The 24,491-nt window shown below is 43.5% G+C and overlaps 1 protein-coding gene across 1 annotated transcript in view; it reads right to left on the minus strand.

Annotated features, from left to right (window-relative positions):
• LOC143924420 (ATP-dependent 6-phosphofructokinase, liver type) overlaps nt 1-24,491 on the minus strand; it is a 336,686-nt gene that overhangs the window by 82,575 nt on the left and 229,620 nt on the right. Inside the window, exons 13-15 of the mRNA XM_077448722.1 lie at nt 21,825-21,971; nt 21,497-21,567; nt 20,142-20,229 (exon numbers count right to left, since the gene is read on the minus strand). Coding sequence (XP_077304848.1) covers nt 20,142-20,229; nt 21,497-21,567; nt 21,825-21,971 — 306 coding nt within the window. The remainder of the gene's footprint in view (nt 1-20,141; nt 20,230-21,496; nt 21,568-21,824; nt 21,972-24,491) is intronic.

The raw sequence follows: 24,491 nt of genomic DNA on the forward strand, positions 1-24,491 counted from the left end.
TTTATTGCACAGCTCCGGGGGTCTTCTCGCCGCTGGCCTCTTCTCCCAACTTTGGGGGTCTTGTCCCCCTCTTCGGTTCTTCTGCCGGGCCATCACGCCTTCTTATAGCTCTTTTACAGGCGGTGGCCCGGTCTTCTGTCGCCGCCTTCCGTTCTTCTTCTTCTTCTCCAGGAGATGTTGCCTCGACAATCTCTCCGGCCGGAATGCCAGGGCCGTGCTGCTCGGCCACTTATATAGGGACAAGGGGCGGTGTCACATGGTGACCCTGCCCCCTTACGATGTCATAGTCCCCATGTGACATCAACCCATGTGACATCGCCCCTTGTCCCTATATAAGTGGCCGCGCAGCACGGCCCTGGCATTCCGGCCGGAGAGATTGTCGAGGCAACATCTCCTGGAGAAGAAGAAGAAGAACGGAAGGCGGCGACAGAAGACCGGGCCACCGCCTGTAAAAGAGCTATAAGAAGGCGTGATGGCCCGGCAGAAGAACCGAAGAGGGGGACAAGACCCCCAAAGTTGGGAGAAGAGGCCAGCGGCGAGGAAGAAAGCCGGACTCCTCCGCTAGCAAAAGAGCTACAAGAAGATAGCGGAGGAGTCCGGTGAGAAGACCCCCGAAGACGGAAGACCCCCGGAGCTGTGCAATAAAGTATTTTATCTCGTGTGTTGTGTTTTTTTTGGTACTTTTATTTTACAGGTGAATGGGTAGGGGTACATTGTACCCCATACTCATTCACATAGGGTGGGGGGCCGGTATCTGGGGGCCACCTTATTAAAGGGGGCTCCCGGATTCCGATAAGCCCCCTGCCCGCAGACCCCGACAACCAACGGCCAGGGTTGTCGGCAAGAGGCCCTTGCCCTCATCAACATGGGGACAAGGTGCTTTGGGGTGGGGGGCGCGCGGCCCCCCCTTCCCCAAGGCACCCCCCCATGTTGAGGGCACGCGGCCTGGTACGGCTCAGGAGGGGGGGGGGGCGCTCGCTCGCCCCCCTTTCCTGGCCGGCCGGGTAGCGTGCTCGGACAAGGGTCTGTTGTGGACTTGAGGGGGACCCCCACGCCGATTGTTTTCGGCGTTGGGGTTCCCCTTTAAGTCCATACCAGGTGGCGGGGCCAGCGACGTCTCCTTCGCGGGCCCCGCCTACCTGGATACCCGCTCGAAATGAGCGGACTTTTCTCCGGTCGGGAAAAGTCCGCTCATTTCAAAAGTACGGCGGACTGGCATACACACGGGCGGATTGTCCGCCGAAATGCGAGTACGACGGACAGTATTTCGAACATTCCGAAATACTTAGTCCGCTGTACTGCACGCTGAAAAAGTCAGCTGAAGCCCACACACGAGCGGACTGTCCGCTGAAATGTGTTTCGGCGGACTAAGTAGGCCATACAGTCCGCCCGTGTGTACGCGGCATAAGGGTGAAATTAAAGCGGCTAAGCTAGAACATGAAAGACACATAGTGGAGGAGAGCAAAAAAAAGTCCCAAGAAATTCTTTAAGTATATAAAATTTAAAAAAGGGAGGACTGATCATAGTGGCCCCCTAAAGAATGAGGACTGAAATCTGGTTACAAAGGATGGGGAGATGGCAAAGGTATTGAATTTATTAATCTCCTCAGTCTTCACGAGGGAGGGGGGGGGGGGCTTCAGTAACCAAAACTGCAGTGTTTATCCTCATGGCACAACTCAGGAAGCACCCTCATGGCTAACAGAGGACAGAATTAGAAAAAGACTTGAAAAACTTAACATTAATAAGTCACCAGGAACAGATGGCTTGCACCTGAGGGTCCTTGGGGCACTCGAGTCAAGTAAATGCCAGACCATTGTTCCTAATTTTTACTGACTGTCTACTGACTGGAATGGTACCAGCTGATTGGAGAAAAGCCAATGTAGCACCAATATTTAAAAAAGGGCAAAATACATCCCTGGGAATTACAGACCAGTTAGCCTAACATTAAAAGTATGTAAGCTCTTGGGAGGGGGACGATAAGCGATTATATACAAGATTTTAGTAATGAAAACTGTATCGTTAGCAGTAATCAGCATGGATTAAAGAAGAATCGTTCTTGTCAAACCAATCTATTAACCTTCTATGAGGAGGTGAGCTGCCATCTAGATAAAGGAAGGCCTGTAGACACGTAGAGTGACAGGAGGGGGGCGGGCGGTGCGACAGGAGGGGGGCGGGCAGTGCGACAGGAGGGGGTCGGGCGGCGCGACAGGAGGGGGGGCGGGCGGCGCGACAGGAGGGGGTGGGCGGCGCGACAGGAGGGGGCGGGCAGCGCGACAGGAGGGACCTGTGGAGTGGACACAGTATTCTTTTATACAAACGTTTTTATTGGTGGTAAAAGAAACATAAGTAGATCAACAGACACAAGTACATGACAGCATCAATGGAAAGCATAATAGATATACACAACATACAAATGTTGCTGGCACAGCAGCGGACCAAGCCCAACAAGGAACTTTTAAAAAAGTGATTAAAGTACACAGCCTGGACCGTATGCACCAGACGATGCTTATCAAGTGCAAGGATGTACATAATAGAAAGTTAGTAAAACAAGGGAAAATAAAAGAAACACTAATAGAAAGTTAACCTTGCAATAATTATTACTATTGACTTCACAGACAGATAGCTAATACTCTACAGTACTGTTTCCAAGCTGGTGCTAGTCTCAGGTCCGGATCAAAGATATAGGAGAATAAGCCATCAAAAAGGTAGAAATATAAGAATTCAATGGGACCGCCTGGACACCGGTGTATCACCTACTGAGGGATATATGGGGAGGGACCCCCCATAGGACCGGAACACACCGGCCACTCGGACCATTTGGCAGTATGGATATGCATGGTGTCCATAATGGTGTGATGTACCCGTTCCATTAGACGGATAGCGTCCATCCTACCAAGAACCCCCGACCAGGAGGTGACTTGCGAGCGCCAATGTAGCGCTATCGTCCAGTGGACAGCACAGAACAATGTATTGATCAACCTTTGGGTGGGGCGGGAAACCCCTGCTATAGGAGCGAACAGCAAACAGTGTGCAGGTGACAAGTCAACCACGGATCCAACAATCGAGGACACCGTGGTGCGTACCCGATCCCAAACCACCTGGAGCTGGGGACAGCTCCAGAAAATATGGATCAGAGAGCCCGTTTCCGGGCATCCCCTAAAACAGTGATCAGGAACCGTGGGGTAAAACCTGTGAATCCTATCCGGGGTGAGGTACCACCGAGTGTGAAGCTTCACAACAGTGTCCTTCACCGCCATAGATCTGGCACACTTATGCATATTCACAAGCATCACACTCCATTCCTCAGGCGAGAACTCTGTGTCCAGATCAGCTTCCCAGAGGCACATCGCCCTAGTTTTCTCTGGCATCTGGGATTCCAGAAGGTGTTTGTACACCGTAGAAATAATACCCCTGTCTCTGGAGTGTCTATAGCATAAGGATTCAAATTGGGTATTAGAGATGTTGCCTAAAGAACTATAATATGTTTGAAAAAAGTGTCTAATCTGGAGATATTTGTAAAATTCAGCCCTAGGTACCTCATGTTGTGATTGGAGTTGTGAAAAGGAGGTGAAGATACCTCGTCTACCAGAAAGGGCCCGCAGAGTGACCAAAGACCTCTGGATCCACCATCTGAAGGCAGCAGGAGACCCAAATGCCAGGGGGAATCTCCTATCGCCCAAAAATGATGCCAAAGTAGGCCTGTTAGGTCGCAGTCGAAATTTAGTCCTATACAGTGACCAGAGGTATAAGGAGCTACTCACTATGCTATTAAGAGGGGCTAAGTCTCTGGGGCGGAGATTCTCCTGCCATAGGATTCCCGGGAGGAAATAAGGCCGCAAAGACTGAGTTTCAAATTGCAACCACGGTATACCAACCGATGGAGCATGCCATTGAGCCGTCTGGGCCAACCTGGCCGCTAAATAATATAGCCATACATCCGGGAGTCCCAAGCCGCCCTGTAAAAGTGAACGATGCATTAGATGTCTCCCCAGCCTGGGCCTCTTTCCCAGCCAGAGAAAAGTGTTAATATCGCGTTGTAGAGAGGTGAGGGCTTGGCGTGACACATAGATAGGGAGAGCCCTGAAGTAATATAATAGTTTCGGCAAAATAGACATTTTAACCGCTACAACCCTCCCTATCAAGGGGATGCGAAAAGTCGACCACAAACGTAGCCACCTCCGAACCATTATAAAGGCCGGAGGATAGTTGGCGCTATAGATTTCTGGTAAGGAAGGAGCTAGATGAACCCCTAGGTATAAAATTGTGTTTTTAGAGAGAGAGAGACCAAAATATGAGCGCATATTAGAAACTTCTGCAGGGGTAAAGTTGATAGGAAGGGCAGCACACTTAGCTATATTCACCCCCAAGCCCGAAAGCTTGTGAAAGGTGCCCAAGAGCTCCAGAAGATTGGGAAGAGCTATCAAAGGATTGGGTAAAAACAAAAGGACATCGTCCGCGTAAAGGCTAAGCTTGTACTCCCCTTCCTCTTTCAAGTACCCCCCTATGTTCGGATTAGTAACAATGGCCCTGGCGAGGGGCTCCAGAGCCAAGGCAAATATTAGTGGGGATAGGGGACAGCCCTGGCGGGTACCCCGACTTATAGGAAAAAATTCAGAGGAACTACCGGGGAGTTTGATCCTAGTATGGGGTCTATGATACAGTGCTTTAAAACCATTAATAAATTCGCCCCCAAAACCAAACCTGGCCAAAACCCGGTCTAGATAGGGCCAGAGGACACTGTCGAATGCTTTTTGGATATCCAACCCTAAAATCAAGACTTTACGGGAGAAAAGGTTCGCATCTTGAATGATATTCGTTGCCAAACGAATGTTATCAGTGATCTGCCTATTGGGGATGAAACCAGTCTGCTCCGGGCCCACAAGGGCACATACAATAGGGGCCAATCTATTTGCCAATATCTTTCCTAGGATTTTAATATCATTATTCAACACCGAGATGGGCCTAAAATTCTGGGGTAGGGAGTGGTCTTTATGGGGTTTGGGGATCAGGGTCATATTAGCATGCAACATCTCGTCAGGGAGAGCCTGTCCTTGTAGCGTCCGATTAATGAGTCTGGACAAATTAGGGGCCAGGATCTGTGAAAATTTCTTGTAATACGTGGAGGTGTAGCCATCCGGGCCGGGGGCTGTAGAGGATTTGAGTATCTTAATAGTGTCCAACACCTCCTGTTCGGTGCAGGGGGCGTTAAGTGCGGCCCGCTGTGCATCGGAGAGGGATGGGAGGGGGAGCGAGTTCAGCCACTCATCTACATTGTCTGGCAGTGGTTGCGAGGGGGAGGATAAAAGATCTCGATAAAAGGATGAGAAAATTTTGAGTACTTCGTTAGGGTGTGAGACCAGAGTACCCTTGTCATTTTTCAATTTATAAACATGAGTAGGTTGTAAAGATTGGTGTAATTTACGCGAGAACATCCTGGAAGCCGTGTTACTGTGTAGCAGAAATCTAGCTTTTGACCACCGAAGTGATTTCTCGGTACGTTCCGAGAGGATAGTGTCTAGTTCGGTACGCTTTTGATTAATCAATAGAAGGACATCTGGGGAATGTGCCTGTACGTGGGACTGGTAGAGGGCTCGCAGTTCCCGTGTGAGGGCCTGGATCTTAGCATTACATTGTTTCTTCCTAGTGACTGCTATTTCAATTAAACGACCACGGAGAACCGCTTTATGAGCGGTCCAAAGAACCTGGGGTGAGATGTCCGGGGTGTCATTAATCGCGAAGTAGTCTGCTAGGTGGCTCTCAATCTGAGTATAGGTATTGGGGTCTGAGAGTAGGGAATCATTCAGTCGCCAGGAGGCAAGAGAGGGGGAGAGGCCCACGTGGGAGGTATGAAAGGCCACAATCTGATGGTCAGACCATGGGCACGGGTGGATAGTAGTGTGTGAGGAATTGGCCAAAAGAACCGGGGAAGCAAAAATATAATCTAGCCTAGCGTAGCTATCATGAGGGTGAGAGTAGTGTGTATATTCTCGAACTCCAATATTAAGGGCCCTCCAGGTGTCGATAAGCTGTAAACCATCCAATGCTTTAGAGAGAAATTTAGGGAAAACCCTAGCGCTATGTGATGTTCGGCTCCTATCCTCCGCGGGATTAGCCACTAAGTTGAAATCTCCACCCACTATCAGGTGGGGGGAGATGTATCTGTCGAGAGTACGCAGGAAAAGGTGATAGAAGGCACTCTGTGCGTTATTAGGGGCGTACAGATTAGCAATCGTTACCTCCTTACCCTGCAATTTACCCTGAACAATTAAAAATCTGCTATCCTGATCTTTAAACACATGTGAGGGTTCAAATGGAACAGAATTACGAATATAAATTGCCACTCCTCTGGTCCTGGAATCAAACGTAGTAGTGTAATGTAATTTATATGACTTATCAAAAAATGTGGGGCAGGCCCCCGAGGAGAAGTGCGTCTCCTGTAGTAAGATGATATCCGCCCCAATACGTTTATAGTATCGGAAGGCTTTCCTCCGTTTGTGAGGGGAGTTAAAACCTCTCACATTATGTGAGATAACATGGAGGCCCATATCAGCCAGTGTTCAACCGCAAAGGTGCGGGTGGTCCGCAGGGAGAATTGGGATTAAAATGGCTGAGTCCAGAACCAGAGGGGCCCGCATTAGCCAATATCAGGCCAAGTCTAGTACCTATGGGGCCGTCAGGAGGTCCGGTATGAAACGGAGATCCATCAGCCCCGAGCTTATAGGCAAAGAAAATACATTCCGTCGTGAAGTCAGCAAAGCAAATAAACAAAAGCATAAAAAGAAAACTTAACACTCTATGGGGTCTGGTTGGAAAGTCCAGCCAGATCAAGAAAATTGTGTAATTACCAGGCCTTGCGGCCCAACTGCCACCTGCTACACACATGTCCCACAGTGGGTGAAAATCGTTAGTCTACTGGGAGACTACAACGAGATGAGCGTGTCCAAATAGCCCGATACTCAGGTCTCTGGGACTAAGGATACGTGAGGAATGGTGTGCAGGTATGGAAGGGGGGAAGCGCAGCTACGAATGTCAGAGAGGGTGAGACACAGGGGAAGTAACGAAAAAACAAAGTCAATTTCTTCAGCCTCCCGGGACATGGAGAAAACAGATGATATAGTAGCCGAGCACTTGTTGAGCGTTAGAAAATGGGGGCACTGGAAGATCCAAGGACAGACGAAGGGAGGATTTCTTAAGAGGTTACGGTTCGGAGAATCAGACCTCAAACGTCCGGTAGTGGCTGGAGTCTGCGAGACCTTCTGTCTCTTTGAGGCGATGGTGTAGCCCAGATAGGGGATGGTCGTGGGGTCGGTGGGTGACGGGGTGAACGTTGTCGTTCCAGGAGACCCAGCTTCACCAAAATATCTTTGCCTTCGGATATCGTAGAGGCTATGTAAGTAGAACCGTTATGAGGCACGATCAGTTTGAATGGGAAACCCCAGCGGTACCGTATGTGGGCAGACTGCAAGGAGGAGGTAATCTCCTTCATTTTCCTTCGCTTCTCTAGCGTTGCCGGTGAAATATCTGGGTAGATCTGGACAGAAGCTCCGTCCAGTTGGATCCGAGGCATGTTTCGTGAGGCACGAAGGATTTCCTCCTTTATAAGGTAGTCCTTGAGACACAATACGATATCTCTGGGCGGCTTTTCGGGAGGAGGTTTGGGTCTCAGAGCACGATGTAAACGATCGCATGTAAAGGCTTCGGTAGGTTGGTTCGGAAGTAGAAGTTGAAACAGACGGACGATCGTGGCTGGGAGGTCTGTCACCGACTCGGGGATACCTCGCACACGAACGTTATTCCTCCTGTTGCGGTTGTCGAGGTCCTCCAAGTGGTTTTGAAGTTGAATGACCGTGTCACCGAGCAGCTCATGATCCCTTCGTAAGTCCGAATAGGCAAGGTGCAGTTCGTCGTGCTTAACTTCCAGGAGGTCTGTCCTATTGCCCAGGGCCGCCATTTCCTGAGAAATCAAGCTCGTGGATTTATGCAGCTCCGCTTGGAATTTCTTCGCCAGCTTATCATACATAGAGGACAAGCTGTCCTCCAAATCCGCTTTAGTGAGAGTGTCGCCCATACCTTGGAGCAGGCCCGCCGGGCGCGAGGCTGCATCGGCCTTGGGGGAATGGGCGCCATCTTGGGACATGTCTGGTCCGTCCGAGGTCCACAGAAGGTAGGCCGTAAGAGAGCGTTGAGCGGTCTTCCGCTTGCTTTTCTTAGATGTCGGCATGCACAAGTGGTCCCGCAGGCGATTAATGTTATTTGTGGACCAAAAGTCGGGCCAAATCGTCCTGGGGAGTGATATATCTTCTCCGCAGCCCCGGGAGCTCAGAGACCTAGCTGCTGTCTCGTTCCTTGCCGCGCATGCGCCTGGACACAGTATTCTATGCAGGACACTGTTATGCTGGCACCGGGTCTGACTCCCAATCATCACATACAACACAGAGGTGATAGCAAAGAATCCTAAGAATTCCCCCCCCCCCCCCCCTCCAGGTCAGTTTTTCTTACCCAGCCAAGTATTGTGGATGGAGCGGATTCTGCGGCTGGTCTTCTGCACGGTCTGTTCCCGGTCAGCTGTCTGTGTGATAAATGACATTCTGATCGGCCGATCATGGAGCTCCCATCCCTGATCCAGCATGCTCCTCCAATTCTCCACTGACACCCGAACACTGACAGGGCACTGCTGGCCAGACTCTTTATTCTATAGTGGTCTCATCCTCTAAAGTTTCCCAGGGTGCGAGTGCCCTCACCCTTAGTGTCTGCCGGGCACCTCTTCTCTTCCTCCTGTAGAATCCTGTGCTTTGCCTGAGAAAGTCGGCAGGATACTATAGAAGCAGCGTCGGGACTGATTCAATTGTCCGAACTGCTGAATTAGCATAAGAACCTTAACCTGAAATGTTCCTGCCCCGGCCCCCAGATGAACACATGGAGCCCTGAGCCACATTGCGGTATGGATCATTTGTCTGGGTTCCAGGCGGCAGGAGACCCGGACACGCAATTCAAAATTACTCTAAATCCGTACTGTCCGGGTGAATCCCCTACAGGTGGCAACCCTAGTACTAGTAGATGATAGGCTCAGCAATGCCAAACTGCTGCCAACAAAATCAACCAGAATATTGGCATGCATTAAAAAGGAGATTAAAGCAAGAGATAAAGCGATAATTCTTCCACTCTACAAGACTCTCGTCCGGCCTCACTTGGAGTATGCTGTCCAGTTCTGAGCACCAGTCCTCAGGAAGGATGTACTGGAGTACAGAGAAAGGCAACAAAGCTAATAAAAGGTATAAGATAAAAAAAAGTGCGGCACTAAAATCATGTAGTGTACCCCCGGTACGCACCTAGGGTAAGAAGGTGAACACAATTAATGATTGTGCTAAAAAGTAAAGTAATTCTTAAGAATGGGTGTTCACCAAAAATCTATTCAATGGGATCAGAGATGTCAAATAGGTCAGATGACACCATATAATCTATTAATGTTTGATATAACTACACAATCTATAAATACTTTCGTATGGCAACCATGTATAGCAACCAATTATAGATGTTATATTACATCAGAAACAGGTATATAAACTTTACATTTGATAAAACAGTTCTGAAGTCCATCACAAGGCAAACAGCATGGTGAATCAAACACGACCCAATGAAGGCATGAATCCCGGATGTAGAGAAGTCTCTATAACACGCAAGGTGGTATTCACACACAGCACCCGGGGTTGTGCTTCCAACACTCAGGGGAGGGGTGGGTACTCTTACCCTAAGATGTGGGCACACGCCAGTGGCGGTGGGTCAAACAGGCATAGACGGAGGTCAGGATCCCAAACCACAAACTTCTATGGTTGGACTGCTGTGAACATACACCTGCAGCAATCAGACCGGATGACGATCAAGGAAGCAGGAACTGAACCACGATATTCCTGGTATAGCTCTCCTCTCGTCAGGAAAAAATAAGGACCGTAAAAAAAAAAAAAAAAAAAAAAAAAGGAAGGCTTCCCCATAGTCTAAATCAAAACAGCATGTAGTATTTAATGCTAAAAAATTGGTACATGCAACACTCAAGATGCTTGTATAAAATGCGATCACAAAAAAACAAATAAAACAGGCGCAGTGTATGATGTCTAGCAGGCTATATACACTAAACATTTCATCCAATAGGATTTCAACTGGGGTATGCTACAGGCCCCCTAACCTGAGGGAGGATGGGGGGTGGGACAGAACTTCAATCACAATTTGGATTAGCAGCAAGGAAGGACATTTTCATCGTAATGGGGGATTTTACTGGGCGGAAGGAATCGTGTATTCATCTAAGGCTCGCCAGTTCCTAAATATATTACCCCAGTTGAAGTCCTATTGGACGAAACACATCAGGTATATAGCCTGCTAGGCATCATACACTTCTCCTGTTTTATTCATTTTTGTGATCATATTTTATGCAAGCATCTTGAGTGATGTATGTACCAATTATTTTGCATTAAATACTGCATGCTGTTTCCGTTACTACAATCTATAATTGGTTGCTATACATGGTTGCCATACGAAAGTATTTATAGACTGTAGTTTTATCAAACATTAATAGATTATATAGTGACATCTGACCTATTTGACATCTGTGATCCCACTGGGTTGATTTTTGGTGAACATCCATTCTTAAAAATTACTTGTAAACCTTTTGAGGAGTTTGTTTTTCACTTTTTGGCACAATAGTTGTGTTCACCTTCTTAGTTTAGGTGCGTATTGGGGGCACACTACATGATTTTAGCACCACACTTTTTTCTCTTATATCCAAACACGCAATTAGTCTTATTGCTAGTGCTGGCTGCTCACTTTTTTTCTTTTTTTAAAAGTAGCGCAATCATTTTTATATATTATCACAAAGCTAAGAAAGGGACTGGAAGATATTCGTTATGAAGAAAGGTTACGAGCACTGAACTGATTTTCTCTGGTGAAAAGATGCTTGAGAGGGGATATGATTTCAAATTTACAAACAGCATACTGGTGACCCCACAGTAGGGATAAAACTTTCTGCAGAAGGGAGTTTAATAAGACACGTGGCCACTCCCAAGAAAAAAAAAGTCTTAACCTTAAACTGCGTAGAGGGTTCTTTACTGTAAGAGCGGCAAGGATGTGGAAATCCCTTCAACAATGGAGAGACAAACAGCTGCACACCGATATTATCACCAATTGCTAAGTTTATTGTACAAAACAGCAACAACAAGTCCCCACCTAAGGACCACTCACTGTAATGTGTTTCACCCATTAGGGTTTAACAGTAGAGATGGGGGTGGGGAGCTGGCAAAAGGATTCCTTATATACACGCAAAAGGCTGTCACAAATACGGACATGAAATGGTTTCTTACAGAGATTGACCCTATATACACCGACATACATATACAAAAAGACACTGGACATCACAAAACGGTTGCCAAATATGCAAAGAAAAATTAAGCAACAAACTATGTGTGTTCTCAAATATCAAGAATACCCTAGGCCAGTGATGGCGAACCTTGGCACCCCAAATGTTTTGGAACTACATTTCCCATGATGCTCCTGCACTCTGCAATGTAGCTGAGCATCATGGGAAATGTAGTTCCAAAACATCTGGGGTGCCAAGGTTTGTCATCACTGCCCTAGGCCATTCAAAGATGAAAGGTACAGTTGCAAGCATATAATCTAGTCATGCATGCTGTACATAAACCATACAAATTTTAGCAAAAAAAAAAAAAAAAAAAAAAAGCAAAAAATATACACTTATGAAATTGTAAAGTTTTTTGTTTTAAATATTCAATGCAATTCCATAAAAAAAAAAAAAAAAACTTTATACTGTATATAAAAACCATAACAATTCCAGCCTCTCGCCCCTATAGTGTACAGGATAGAAAGCTGAACTTGGACCTAATGAAAGATTCTAACTTGGGAGGTTCTTATATTCTTTTAGTGGCCCTTAAATCTGAACAACTTTTTCACCCACAGGAGGACAAATTGCCAAGTGTGCAGTTTTTTAAGACCAAGTACGAGTACCGATACTTTTCCTCAAGTACCTGCCGATACCGATTACCGATACCCATTTTTAAAAAAATTTATTTACACTTTTATAACTTTAACTTTTATTTTGGTGGAGAGGGGGTTATTTGTTTAGGGCGGAGAGAGGTGGGGTTATTTGTTTAGGGCGGAGAGAGGTGGGGTTATTTGTTTAGGGCGGAGAGAGGTGGGGTTATTTGTTTAGGGCGGAGAGAGGTGGGGTTATTTGTTTAGGGCGGAGAGAGGTGGGGTTATTGTTTAGGGCGGAGAGAGGTGGGGTTATTGTTTAGGGCGGAGAGAGGTGGGGTTATTGTTTAGGGCGGAGAGAGGTGGGGTTATGTTTAGGGTGGAGAGGGGGTTATTGTTTAGGGTAGGGAGGGTATAGCTTTTCCCCAAAGTGAGTTTTCTAGAAAAAATGAAAATAACACAATGGTGCAAAATTAAAACCACGTACTAAAACCTCCACCTACTGTGTTGTAAATCATAACTTAAAACATGTAAACCATTCCTAGTGTACAAACCATGTGACAGTCTATTTCCTATTTGTTATACTACCTTGTATTAATGTATTTATTTTTGTTTTGGGCCTGTATTTGGATGGTTTGTAATTGTTTTGTTTCTTAGTATTCCCCATTCTTCCAAACACAATGGGTGGAGTACAACTTCGGAGCAAAGGTTGGTTTTACATTATCATCTCATTGAGATGGAAACCACCCTGGGTAGTAAAGAAGATCTTGCACTCAAGACCGCCTTGTCTGTGTGTAATACAATAAATTACTCCTTACAAGGGCTGCCAGCTCGGAAACATGCCTATCTGACATAATCACCACAAGGGAAAATGATTTAAAACATAACATGTCTCCCAAAAAGTTTATTTCTAATTGGTTCAAAGGGGTGTCTCTGCAGTACAGACCAGGTACAGATCCAAGTGATACAGGACATCATTTTGGGAGCTTCAAACTGATCTATGCCTTCCTGTGCATGATTTTAAAGTGATACAAGTTAAGTATCCATTTACTCAGCATAACAATCTTTTATATTTTATATAATAAAAGTGATAGAAAAAATAAATAAAAAAATGAAAGCAACAGAGTAAAAAAATAAAATAATAAAAAAAAAATCCCTGTGCCCAAAAGGTGAACGCACGTGTCACTCCTGCACTGAAGCGGCAATCGTCCCACACATGCAAGGTTTCACTGCGAATGTCAGATCATGGGCAGTAATTCTAGTACCATAACTCCTGTGTACATCTAAAGTGGTAGCATGTAAAGGCTTTTAAAGTGTCACCTATGAATAGCAAATGTTACACTGTTTGTTGCCGTTGCATGGGTGTGCACAATTTTAAAGCGTGACAGATTTGGTATCCATTTACTTTGTGTAACATCATCTTTTAAATTTTACCAAACAATTTAGTATTATATTGTGTTTTGTGCACTGAAATTCAAAAACGTGAAATTACGTTTCCATAACCGCTGCGCAAATACCATGTGACATAAAAAATTGCAACACCCACCAATTTATTCTCTAGAGCAGGAGTCTCAAACTGGTAGCCCTCCAGCTGTTGTGAAACTACAAGTCCCATCATGCCTTTGCCCATGGGAGTCATGCTTGTAACTGTCAGCCTTGCACTGCCTCATTGGACTTGTAGTTTCGCAACAGATGGAGGGCCACCAATTTGAGAGCCCTGCTCTTGGGCTTCTGCTTAAAAAAAAAAAAAAAAAAAAAAATTATATATATATATATATATATATATATATATATATATATATATATATATATATATATATATATATATATATATATATAAAATGTTTGGGGGGGTTCTGATTATTTTTCTAGAAAAAATAAAGATTTTTACATTTACAGTGGATATAAGAATTCTTCACACCCCCTGCTAAAATGGCAGGTTTCTGTGATGTAAAAAAATGAGACAAAGAAATTTTAGAACTTTTTCCACCTTTAATTTGACATATAAACTGTACAACTCAATTGAAAAACAAACCAAAATCTTTGGGGGGGAGAGTAAAAAAAAAAAAAAAAAATAAAAATAATGTGGTTGCATAAGTGTGCACACCCTCACCCTCTTATGACTGGGGATGTAGCTCGGAATTAAGCAATCACATTCAAACTCATGTTAAACAGGACTCCGTACACACCTGCCATCATTTAAAGTGCCTCTGATCAACCCTAAATAAAGTTCAGCTGTTCTACAGTGCCTTGCGAAAGTATTCGGCCCCCTTGAACTTTTCAACCTTTTGCCACATTTCAGGCTTCAAACGATAGATATAAAATTTTTATTTTTTGTGAAGAATCACCAACAAGTGGGACACAATTGTGAAGTGGAACGAAATCTATTGGATAATTTAAACTTTTTTAGCAAATAAAAAAACTGAAAAGTGGTGCGTGCAAAATTATTAGGCCCCTTTACTTTCAGTGCAGCAAACTCACTCCAGAAGTTCAGCGAGGATCTCTGAATGATCCAATGTTGTCCTAAATGACTGATGGTGATAAATAGAATCCACCTGTGTGTAATCAAGTCTCTGTATAAATGCAGCTGCTCTGTGATAGTCTCAGGGTTCTGTTGAAAGCGCAGAGAGCATCATGAAGACCAAGGAACACACCAGGCAGGTCCGTAATACTGTTGTGGAGAAGTTTAAAGCCGGATTTGGATACAAAAAGATTTCCCAAGCTTTAAACATCCTAAGGAGCACTGTGCAAGCGATCATTTTGAAATGGAAGGAGTATCAGACCACTGCAAATCTACCAAGACCTGGCCGTCCCTCTAAACTTTCAGCTCAGACAAGGAGAAGACTGATCAGAGATGCCAAGAGGCCCATGATCACTCTGGATGAACTGCAGAGAACTACAGCTGAGGTGGGAGAGTCTGTCCATAGGACAACAATCAGTCGTACACTGCACAAATCTGGCCTTTATGGAAGAGTGGCAAGAAGAAAGCCATTTCTCAAAGATATCCATAAAAAGTCTCATCTAAAGTTTGCCACAAGCCACCTGGGAGACACACCAAACATGTGGAAGAAGGTGCTCTGGTCAGATGAAACCAAAATCAAACTTTTTGCCCCCAATGCAAAACGATATGTTTGGCGTAAAAGCAACACAGCTCATCACCCTCAACACACCATCCCCACTGTCAAACATGGTGGTGGCAGCATCATGGTTTGGGCCTGCTTTTCTTCAGCAGGGACAGGGAAGATGGTTAAAATTGAGGGGAAGATGGATGCAGCCAAATACAGGACCATTCTGGATGAAAACCTGTTGAAGTCTGCAAAAGACCTGAAACTGGGATGGAGATTTATCTTCCAACAAGACAATGATCCCAAACATACAGCAAAATCTACAAAGGAATGGTTCACAAATAAACCTATCCAGGTGTTAGAATGGCCAAGTCAAAGTCCAGACCTGAATCCAATCGAGAATCTGTGGAAAGAGCTGAAAACTGCTGTTCACAAACGCTCTCCATCCAAACTCACTGAGCTCGAGCTGTTTTGCAAGGAAAAATGGGCAAGAATTTCAGTCTCTCGATGTGCAAAACTGATAGAGACATACCCCAAGCCATTCGCAGCTGTAATCGCAGCAAAAGGTGGCCCTACAAAGTATTAACGCAAGGGGGCCGAATAATTTTGCACGCCCCACTTTTCATTTTTTTATTAGTTAAAAAAAGTTTAAAAAATCCAATAGATTTCATTCCACTTCACAATTGTGTCCCACTTGTTGGTGATTCTTCACAAAAAATTAAATTTGTATATCTTTATGTTTGAAGCCTGAAATGTGGCAAACGGTTGAAAAGTTCAAGGGGGCCGAATACTTTCGCAAGGCACTGTATGTCTTGCCTACCTACAGCAAAAGCCATGGTCTGCAGAGAGCTTTGTAAGCATCAGATGGATCTCATTGTTAAAAGGTATCAGTCAATAGAAGGGTACAAAGGAATTTATACCATGGAACATAGTGAAGACAGTCAAGTGGAGAAAATATGGCACAATAGTGACATTACCAATAACTGGATGTCCCTCCAAAATTCGTGAAAAGACGAGAAGAAATCTGGTCAGGGAGGTTACCAAGAGGCCTACAGCAACATTAAAGGGGATGCAGCAATATCTGGCAAGTACTGGCTATGTGGTACATGTGACAACAATGTCCCGTATTCTTCAAATTTCTGGGCTATGGGATAGAGTGGCAAGACGGAAGCCTTCCCTTACGAAGAAAAATATCCAAGCATGGCTACATTTTGCAAAAACACATCTGAAGTCTGCCAAAAGCACGTGAGAAAATCTGTTATGATCTGATGAAACCAAACTTAAACTTTTTGGCCATAATTCCAAAAGATATGTTTGGTGCAAAAACAATGATCACCACCAAAATAACACCATACCAACTGTGAAGTATGGTGGTGACAAGCACCATGCTTTGGGGCTGTTTTTCTTCAACTGGAAGAGATGCCTTAGGTAAGGTAGAGGGAATTATAAACAGTTCCAAATACCAGTCAGTCAATATTGACACAAAACCTTCAGGTTTCTGCTTGAAAGCTGAACATGAAGTGGAACTTCATCTTTCAGCAAGACGATGACCCAAAGCATATATCCAAAATCAACAAGGAATTGCTTCACCAGAAGAAGATTGAAGTTTTGGAATGGCCCAGCCAGAGCCCAGCCCTGAATCCAATTGAAAATGTGTGGGTTGCTCTGAAGAGGGCTGTGCACAGGAGATGCTCTCACCCTCAATAGATTTGAAGTGCTTTTGCAAAGAGTGGGTAAATATTGGCAAGTCAAGATGTGCAATGCTGATGGACTCATACCCAAAAAGACTGAGTGCTGTAATAAAATCAAAAGGTGCTTCAACAAAGTATTAGTGTTAATGGTGTGCACACTTATGCCACCGTATTTTAGCTTTTTATTTTTACTTCTCTCCACCTAAAAGAATTCAGTTGGTTGTTCAACTGAGTTGTACAGTTTATAGGTCACATTAAAAAGGTAGAATAAGTTCAGAAATGATTTCTCTTTGTTTTTTTACATCACAGAAACCTGACATTTTAACAGGGGTGTGTAGACTTTTTATATCCACTGTAAACAAAAAGCACCAGAAAAGGCCAGGGGGTCAATTGGTTAATAACTGGCAAGTTTTCAAACTAATATGATTTATTTTTTATGAGGTAAACAAAAATGTAAACAAAGGAGTATACTTAAATTTTTGCAAAGCGTTTGACACAGTTCCCTACACAATTGGCACCTTTCAGGGGGGAGGGGGATGCAGGTACCTGTACAGTACAGGTATCTGCACCCACTTCCGGTGTAGATTCTGCAGAATGTACGCCCCTTTACGCAGAATCTACGCCCCTTTCCGAAGGTCCCCTGCTGCCTGCTGGGAAACACACAGATCCCAGAGACAGCGGGGACCATCCTTATTGTGCAGCGCGACTCGCGCATGCGCAGTAGGGAACTGGGAAATGAAGCCGAAAGGCTCCACTTCCTGATTCCCATACCCAAGATGGCGGCGGCAGCACCCGAGAGACGATCGAGAGATCGGCTTCGGGTGCAGACATCGTGGGCGCGCTGGGCGGGTAAGTGTCATTATTTTAAAAGTCAGCAGCTGCAGTATTTGTAGCTGCTGGCTTTAAAGAGAAAAAAAAACGGCGGACTCCCGCTTTAATGTGTAAAGGCTACAGGCTTAGAAAATTGAGTTGGTAAATGAATAGAGAACTGGCTAAAAGACCGTATTCAGAGAGTAGTACTTAATGATTAATACTCTGAATGGTCTAAGGTTATCAGGACCTCCTGTTTTTTGTTGCCCCCCCCCCCCCCCCCCCCTCCTTCAGTTGCCATTGCTATGGAACATCCCACATAGTGGGTAGTAACTACTATGGCTCTTTGTCCTCTGATGTACATCAAAGGAAAGGATTTTACAGGTAAGCCGTTATAAAAATCCTGTTTTCTTTTCTTAAATCAGGGGACATAGAGCCATAGTAGTTACTATGTGTGATGTCCCATAGCAATGGCAACTGAAGGGGGGGGAACAACAAAAGACAGGAGGCCAGAGGACTCATACTGCAGCCTGCCGCATAAAGGCAATATCCTCATGACCTTTAATATCGATTTGATAAAAGCTGATAAACATATTAACCGAAGACCAAGTCGCGGCCTTACAGATCTGAGCCATAGAGGCGTGATGATGCACCAAGAGGCACTAATCGCCCTGGATGAGTGTGCTCTTACATGAAAAGGAAGAATTTTCTTCTTTAAGCTGAAGTGTGATCAATCACTTGACAAATCCATTTGGAAAATAGTGGATTTTGACGATACCTGTCCACATTTTGGACCCTCTGGCAGTACAAACAAAACATGTCTTTTGCGAACCTGAATAGACTCTGATCGCTCTTACTACATCAAGGGAATGTAGTGTCTTCTTTTCCCTAGATTAAGGCACTCTGTTGTGCTGGATATTAATGACTACCTCTGCGCTTCTCTTTTGATTAAATGTGATATTTTTAAATAATTGATTGTATTTATGTTGAGTTCCACTGAGCGCCGATTTTAAATTGTATTCCTGAGAGTGATTAGTTAGCCCGGAGGTGGTGGGATTGTCACGCTACTGTGGGGAAAAAAAATGACTTACTTCAGTGCTACAGTTTGAATTTAAAATGTATTTGTGTGAACTGTGATGTTAAGTCATGGATTGTGGAAACTAACTAGTGTCGGGTGATTGTATATAGTGTATACCACATTTACCACTGACTAATGCAGAGTTGCAATGCAAGGAGATCAGCTAAAAAGGAGTTGGATCTGTATGTGCGTTATAATTAATCGAAATTAGTCTATTAATCGATTAAAGAAAAAAAATCGATTAATTGAACACAAAAATCTTAATCAGTAACAGCCCTAATAAAATACATTTAAGTTTTTGGTTGTAACATGACAAAATGTGGAAAATTTCAAGGGATATGAATACTTTTTTTTAACACAACTGGATATGGTTTTATATTTTCGCTTTACTGATGATTTTATTAACTGATATTATTTATATAATTTTATCGTTTAATTTCATTATAGTTTGATGGTTAGAGGTTTTGTGCACTGTTTATTCGTTTTCTACTGATGTAATTCCATTCATGCATCTGTATACCTCCCTGTTGTGGCCACCTGTAAACTTCAGTTGAATTCATCACACTGTTGTGGTAGGTTTCTTTGGTCCATGCAGATGAAGGGCAGAATGAATGCATCCCCCTTCCCTGTCACTGACACTTCTAGCTTTCTACATAGTTTATATAATAGTAGGGAGTATGGATTTCACACTATAAAAGTGTCTACTGCTCCCCGCTGCCTAGAGTGCAGAATGCATTTACCCACCTTCCTTACTACTGATACTCTTATACTGTACAGCATTTAGAAATGTAAATATAATATGCTAAAAATATAATTCTGTGAATGGTAGACACTGGGTGATTGTAGATATTTCTGTAGCTCTCTGTGGAGTTCACCTGTAGGATGCAAGGTTTACTATCTTTATTGGTTGCTGTTAAATATTGCTCTTTGGTTCTTAAAGATTCACTTTTGCTGAAGTAAAATGCAGGTTTTGTGAGCACTATTCAGATGTGGCTGGATTAAGAGAAGAGCATAAAGCTCTTAAATGGCGTGAATATACGAACCTTAACAAGTAGCTGGTTTTAAAGTGGATATGACACTTTATAGGGGATTTTTAAAAAGCGCTAAATTAAAATAACCCATTTTATGAATATATTGTGCTAGTCTGCTACAAACTCCAAAAATGGTGAAGACAAGGCCTGAGCATTTTGTGTCAACTTTTCAGGTGCTATAGGAAATTCTAAAATTCAGCAATCTTGTTAGGAAAAAAACACCACATTTTGATGCAATAAACAATTTACTGCAATTAAGTAGTCTATTTGGTTATAATCAGCAAAATATCCACTTATTCCTGCCATTCTGTATGTTTAAATATAAGGTTAGATTTCCAGAGTGGTTAAAAAAAAAAATACAAAATGTTTTTTTTTTTTTTTACAGTTCCAGACTTAATTTTTAGTATAATACACAACTTCCAATTTGCATTAAAGCTGCTTATATGCAATTACCCTTCTATCCAGAAGTATTTTAGAATGCTGCACTTACCTCAAACCCTCCAATAACCAAAAGAGACTGGATGTTATATTTTCTAATGTTTTCTACAATCTGGGGTAGACAAGTCTTTGGAATAGTTCTGAAAAGTAAAACAGAGAGCCATTTATTAATCTATTTTTTCAGTGATGACATATACAGCACAGAGCAACAAAATAATGGTAGCATACTTTCAAAAAGAAAATCACATGCAGGTTTTAAAAACGATGTTCGATTCCTGGGCAATTATTATATTAGGTGGAAACATATTTATATAAACATCGAAACCATATTTTTCTTGATAAACTTAGTGTCTGTGGATCTTTCCACATGTACTATAATCAAGCATATTGGATGGAGGACTATTAAGTGTGGACTACACTATGGTTTAGCAATGGACACTAAAGGTTTTAATCATGTGTACTATTTCTCAAGATAAAGTAACTGTATACCATACTGCTTATGTGGGTGACATGTCTAGGCTGCCTAGCCTGATTTGAATTACACAGAACTGTCACTATAAAAACAATGTCTTATTTCAAGATGAAATGCTATGCATGACTTCTTTCTTCATATGCTTTACAGCTTTAATTATGGATATTTAGTAATTTTTCATCAGTAAGGCATGTAGGTTTCCCCCTTTTTTTTTATTTAATAAATCATGGCACATCTTAGCTTAGTGGCAATGGTGTGCAACAGGAGTAAGAGCAAGAGCCCTTGCATGTATAATGACACACGCCGAACACCACAATAAATTTCCATTTAAACTCTGGATTGAAATTCACTACTCAGGAATTCAACTTGCTTCACAGATTTAGGCATGGGTTGTGAAACTCACCACATAAATGGATTAAAGAATATGTAAACACAAGATTTCATTTTCCTGGTGTTTGCCTGTTGTACCATGTAATTATATGAAAAAGTATCCCCTGTTCTCTTCGTAGTGCTTCCTTTGTGAAAAAAAACCCCCTGGTATTCCTGCCAGTCCCTCTGCTTTCCTATCAAAAATGGCAAAACTGACCACACTAGGCAGGGGAGCAAAATGTATTCAATTATCTAGCTGTGTTGGGAACTAAAAACTCTCTCCTTCAATGATCAGACTTGATCTGACATGCAAACCCCCCCCCCCCCCCCCATCTTCCCACACAACCATTCCCTGGGAAGACCAGTGGAAAGATGTTTCTACTTCCCCAGCCCTTATGAAGCTGATAACAGATTATCTGATCACTTATAAAAAGGAACAAAAAAGGTGTTTATAATGTTTTTTCATCCCTATACACAAATGTTTTGCCTTTCATGTCCACTTTAAACATGCAACTCTGCAGAACATAGAGAAGTGTTCAAATGATATTTTTGGCATAGAGGCTCACCTTTTTGTTCCTAGCATTGAACCACCGCGTCCTAACCATCCAGCAACATCATGCCAGCTGACTTCCTGAATCTTGAATAACACAGAAAGAAACAAAAAAGACAATGTTGTTTAGAACATAAATATCCACTGAAGTGACTTGCCTCAGGTGATACACAGAGGCACTCTACACATATATGGATCAAAATTCGGCCGCTCCCTGATGAACCGACTGAATTTCAATCCATGTATGGCCAGCTTTAGCCTCCCTTATATAAAACAAAACTACTGGTATGCCAAACACTGCTCTAAGGTAAAAAAAAGAAAAAATGAAAAAATGAAGGACTCACCTGTCCTTTTGAAAGGCCTTCAAATCCATCATACACTATGAACACTTTGTGACCTTGTGAAATTCCAATTCGTACAGCAGACCGAACAGCTGCATTCATTCCTGCAGCTGGTGCACCAACATTTAAGATCGCCATACTAAAGTTACTCTATGAAGGAAGAAAAAAAAACATCAGAAACGCATCTTACATTAAAAAAAAAATACCCAGCTTGTGTTACACCACATTTATATGGTTTCCAGAACATTTTCTTTTGTATGCACTAGTATGAAAAAATAAATAAAATCAGGTCAGAAAGCATGCAGTCAGGGAGAATGTGCTCATAGGTACAGTATAAACAGAAATATTTTGAAATATTTAGCTGACATACATTTCCAGGCATGATGATTAACTGGGACCTAGTCACCACTGTTTTTGCGTGTAAGGGTCTTGTGATAAACAGTATGTAATTTAGTACAAGGGACTAAAACCTATTGTTTTTATTATCCATAAGGACATTTTATTTGTAAATCTAGGTCTCAATGCCTGAACATGTTACATTAGCACTGTGAAATACAGCACGACTGTAGGCTTATTCCCACAGAACAATATTAAACACTCAAACCACAACTATATGACTCTTCACAATTGCCATACAGAAGGCAATACAGAATAGAATAGGGAAAATTGTCCTAGCTGTTGCAATCATTCCAATATCAAGCTATTATTCCAATTCTTTGTTGACAAAAAAAATAAAAAAATAAACAATTTATACATTAAATATCCTGTACAATACAAAAAGGCAAGGCCAATTCTGGTTTCTGATCAGTGTTGGTGGGGGATTCTTGCACCACCTCTCTGCTTTTCTGTTTGGTCTTCACACCTACCTCCTTTCTTTGCCTTCTCTTAACCACTTGCTTACTGGGCACTTAAACCCCCCTCCTGCCCAGACCAATTTTCAGCCTTCAGCGCTGATGCACTCTGAATGACAATTGCGCGGTCCTACAACACTGTACCCAAATGAAATTTTTATCATTTTTTTCCCCACAAATAGAGCTTTCTTTTGGTGGTATTTAATTCCAGCTGGGAGTTTTATTTTTTGCTAAACAAACAAAAAAAAGATGCAAAAAAAAAAAAAAAAAACACGAATCAAAAATCATGAATCAAAAATCAAAAAAATCATTTAATAGTTTGTTATAAAATTTTGCAAACAGGTCATTTTTCTCCTTCATTGAAATGCGCTGATGAGGCGGCGCTGGTGGGCACCGATAGGCTGCACTGTTGGGCACTGATAGGCACAGTTAAGTTGGCACTAATAGGCACAGATAAGGTGGCACGGATGGGCACAGATAAGGCAGCACTGATGGGCACAGATAAGGCAGCACTGATGGGCACAGATAAGGCAGCACTGATGGGCACAGATAAGCAAAAGGAGACAATTTTTACAATCCAGGAAGTGATGTCTCTACTCGAGGCCCTGGCCTCCCTTATGCGACCCTCCAGGAATCGCAGACAGTCTGATGATCTGAAGAGTCAATATAGACCCACAGGATACTCCCGACGTCCAACAGGCTAATCTCCTGTCCATCTTAGTGAAAGGTAGGAATGAATCTTGGAGCAGACAGGAAATTAAGGACTATCATCAGATCCCATTAGGAAAATGTGGAAGGTCAGGGAATTACCTCCAAGATCTTGACATTTTCCCACACTAACTTGTTCAGGAAAGCCAAGATGAGAGGCATCGGGGGAAAGGTGTAGGCCGTCCGAATAGATCACTTTGTACTGATCACATCTGCCTGCATTGCTGGGTGATGATGGAATCTTGTGTTGCTCTGAGACACGAAAGATCCACTTCTGGTACAAGGGCTCAAGCTAATAGTTCTTAAAACACCTTTGGCACCAGTGCCAACTCGTTGTTGCCCATGGGCTCTATGGACAGATAGCCTGCTTGGAGGTTGATACGGCCTGGCACATAGACCGCTGAAAGAAGGAGGAGGTTCTCCTGGGCCCAGATCATTATGGGTTCCACCTCCCCCAAGAGGAAGCAACACTGCGTGCCTCCTTGCTTCCTATCATAAGCTACTGCTGTGATGTTGTCCATCTGCAAAAGCACCGAGCCCCCTGGAAATCATAAGACTGAAGGCAAGAAGGGCTTGATATGCGGCCCTCAGTTCTAACCTGTTGGAGATTACCTCCTCTACCAGGTGGTGCCACCGGCTTGCGCCCAATGAGCACTGCAAACGGCTACCCAGCCTGTCTTGCTGGTATATGAAGTAATCACTTTCCAGGTTACCGGAAGGCGAGAATGAGACCATAGGAGATTTTGCCTCTCTGACCATGACAGAAGGCCCTGCCTCATCATCAGGATCATCAATATTCTCTAGAATAACTCTTGAGAGTTCCATTGGGAGAGAAAACCGAGGGTGCCACTGAACCCATTACACCATCGGTATTATAGACGTCATGGTGCCCAGCAACTGGAGGCAGCTTCTGGACAAAAAGGTGCCTGGTTGATTGTGCCACATTCACACTTTTTAGAACAGCAGGAATCTTTGCCTCTGGTAGAGATGCCATATTCTTCCACGCATTCAACTTCACACCCAGGTAAACTAGAGACAGAGAGATCTAGCTGGCTCAGTTTATAAGCGAACCAAACTCCTGTAAGTTTGCGATTACCAGCCTGCAATGCAA

Source organism: Lithobates pipiens, unplaced genomic scaffold (genome assembly GCF_037356315.1).
Source record: "Lithobates pipiens isolate NorthernLeopardFrog02 unplaced genomic scaffold, aLitPip1_a1.2 Scaffold_22, whole genome shotgun sequence".
NCBI classification, from domain to species: domain Eukaryota; kingdom Metazoa; phylum Chordata; class Amphibia; order Anura; family Ranidae; genus Lithobates; species Lithobates pipiens.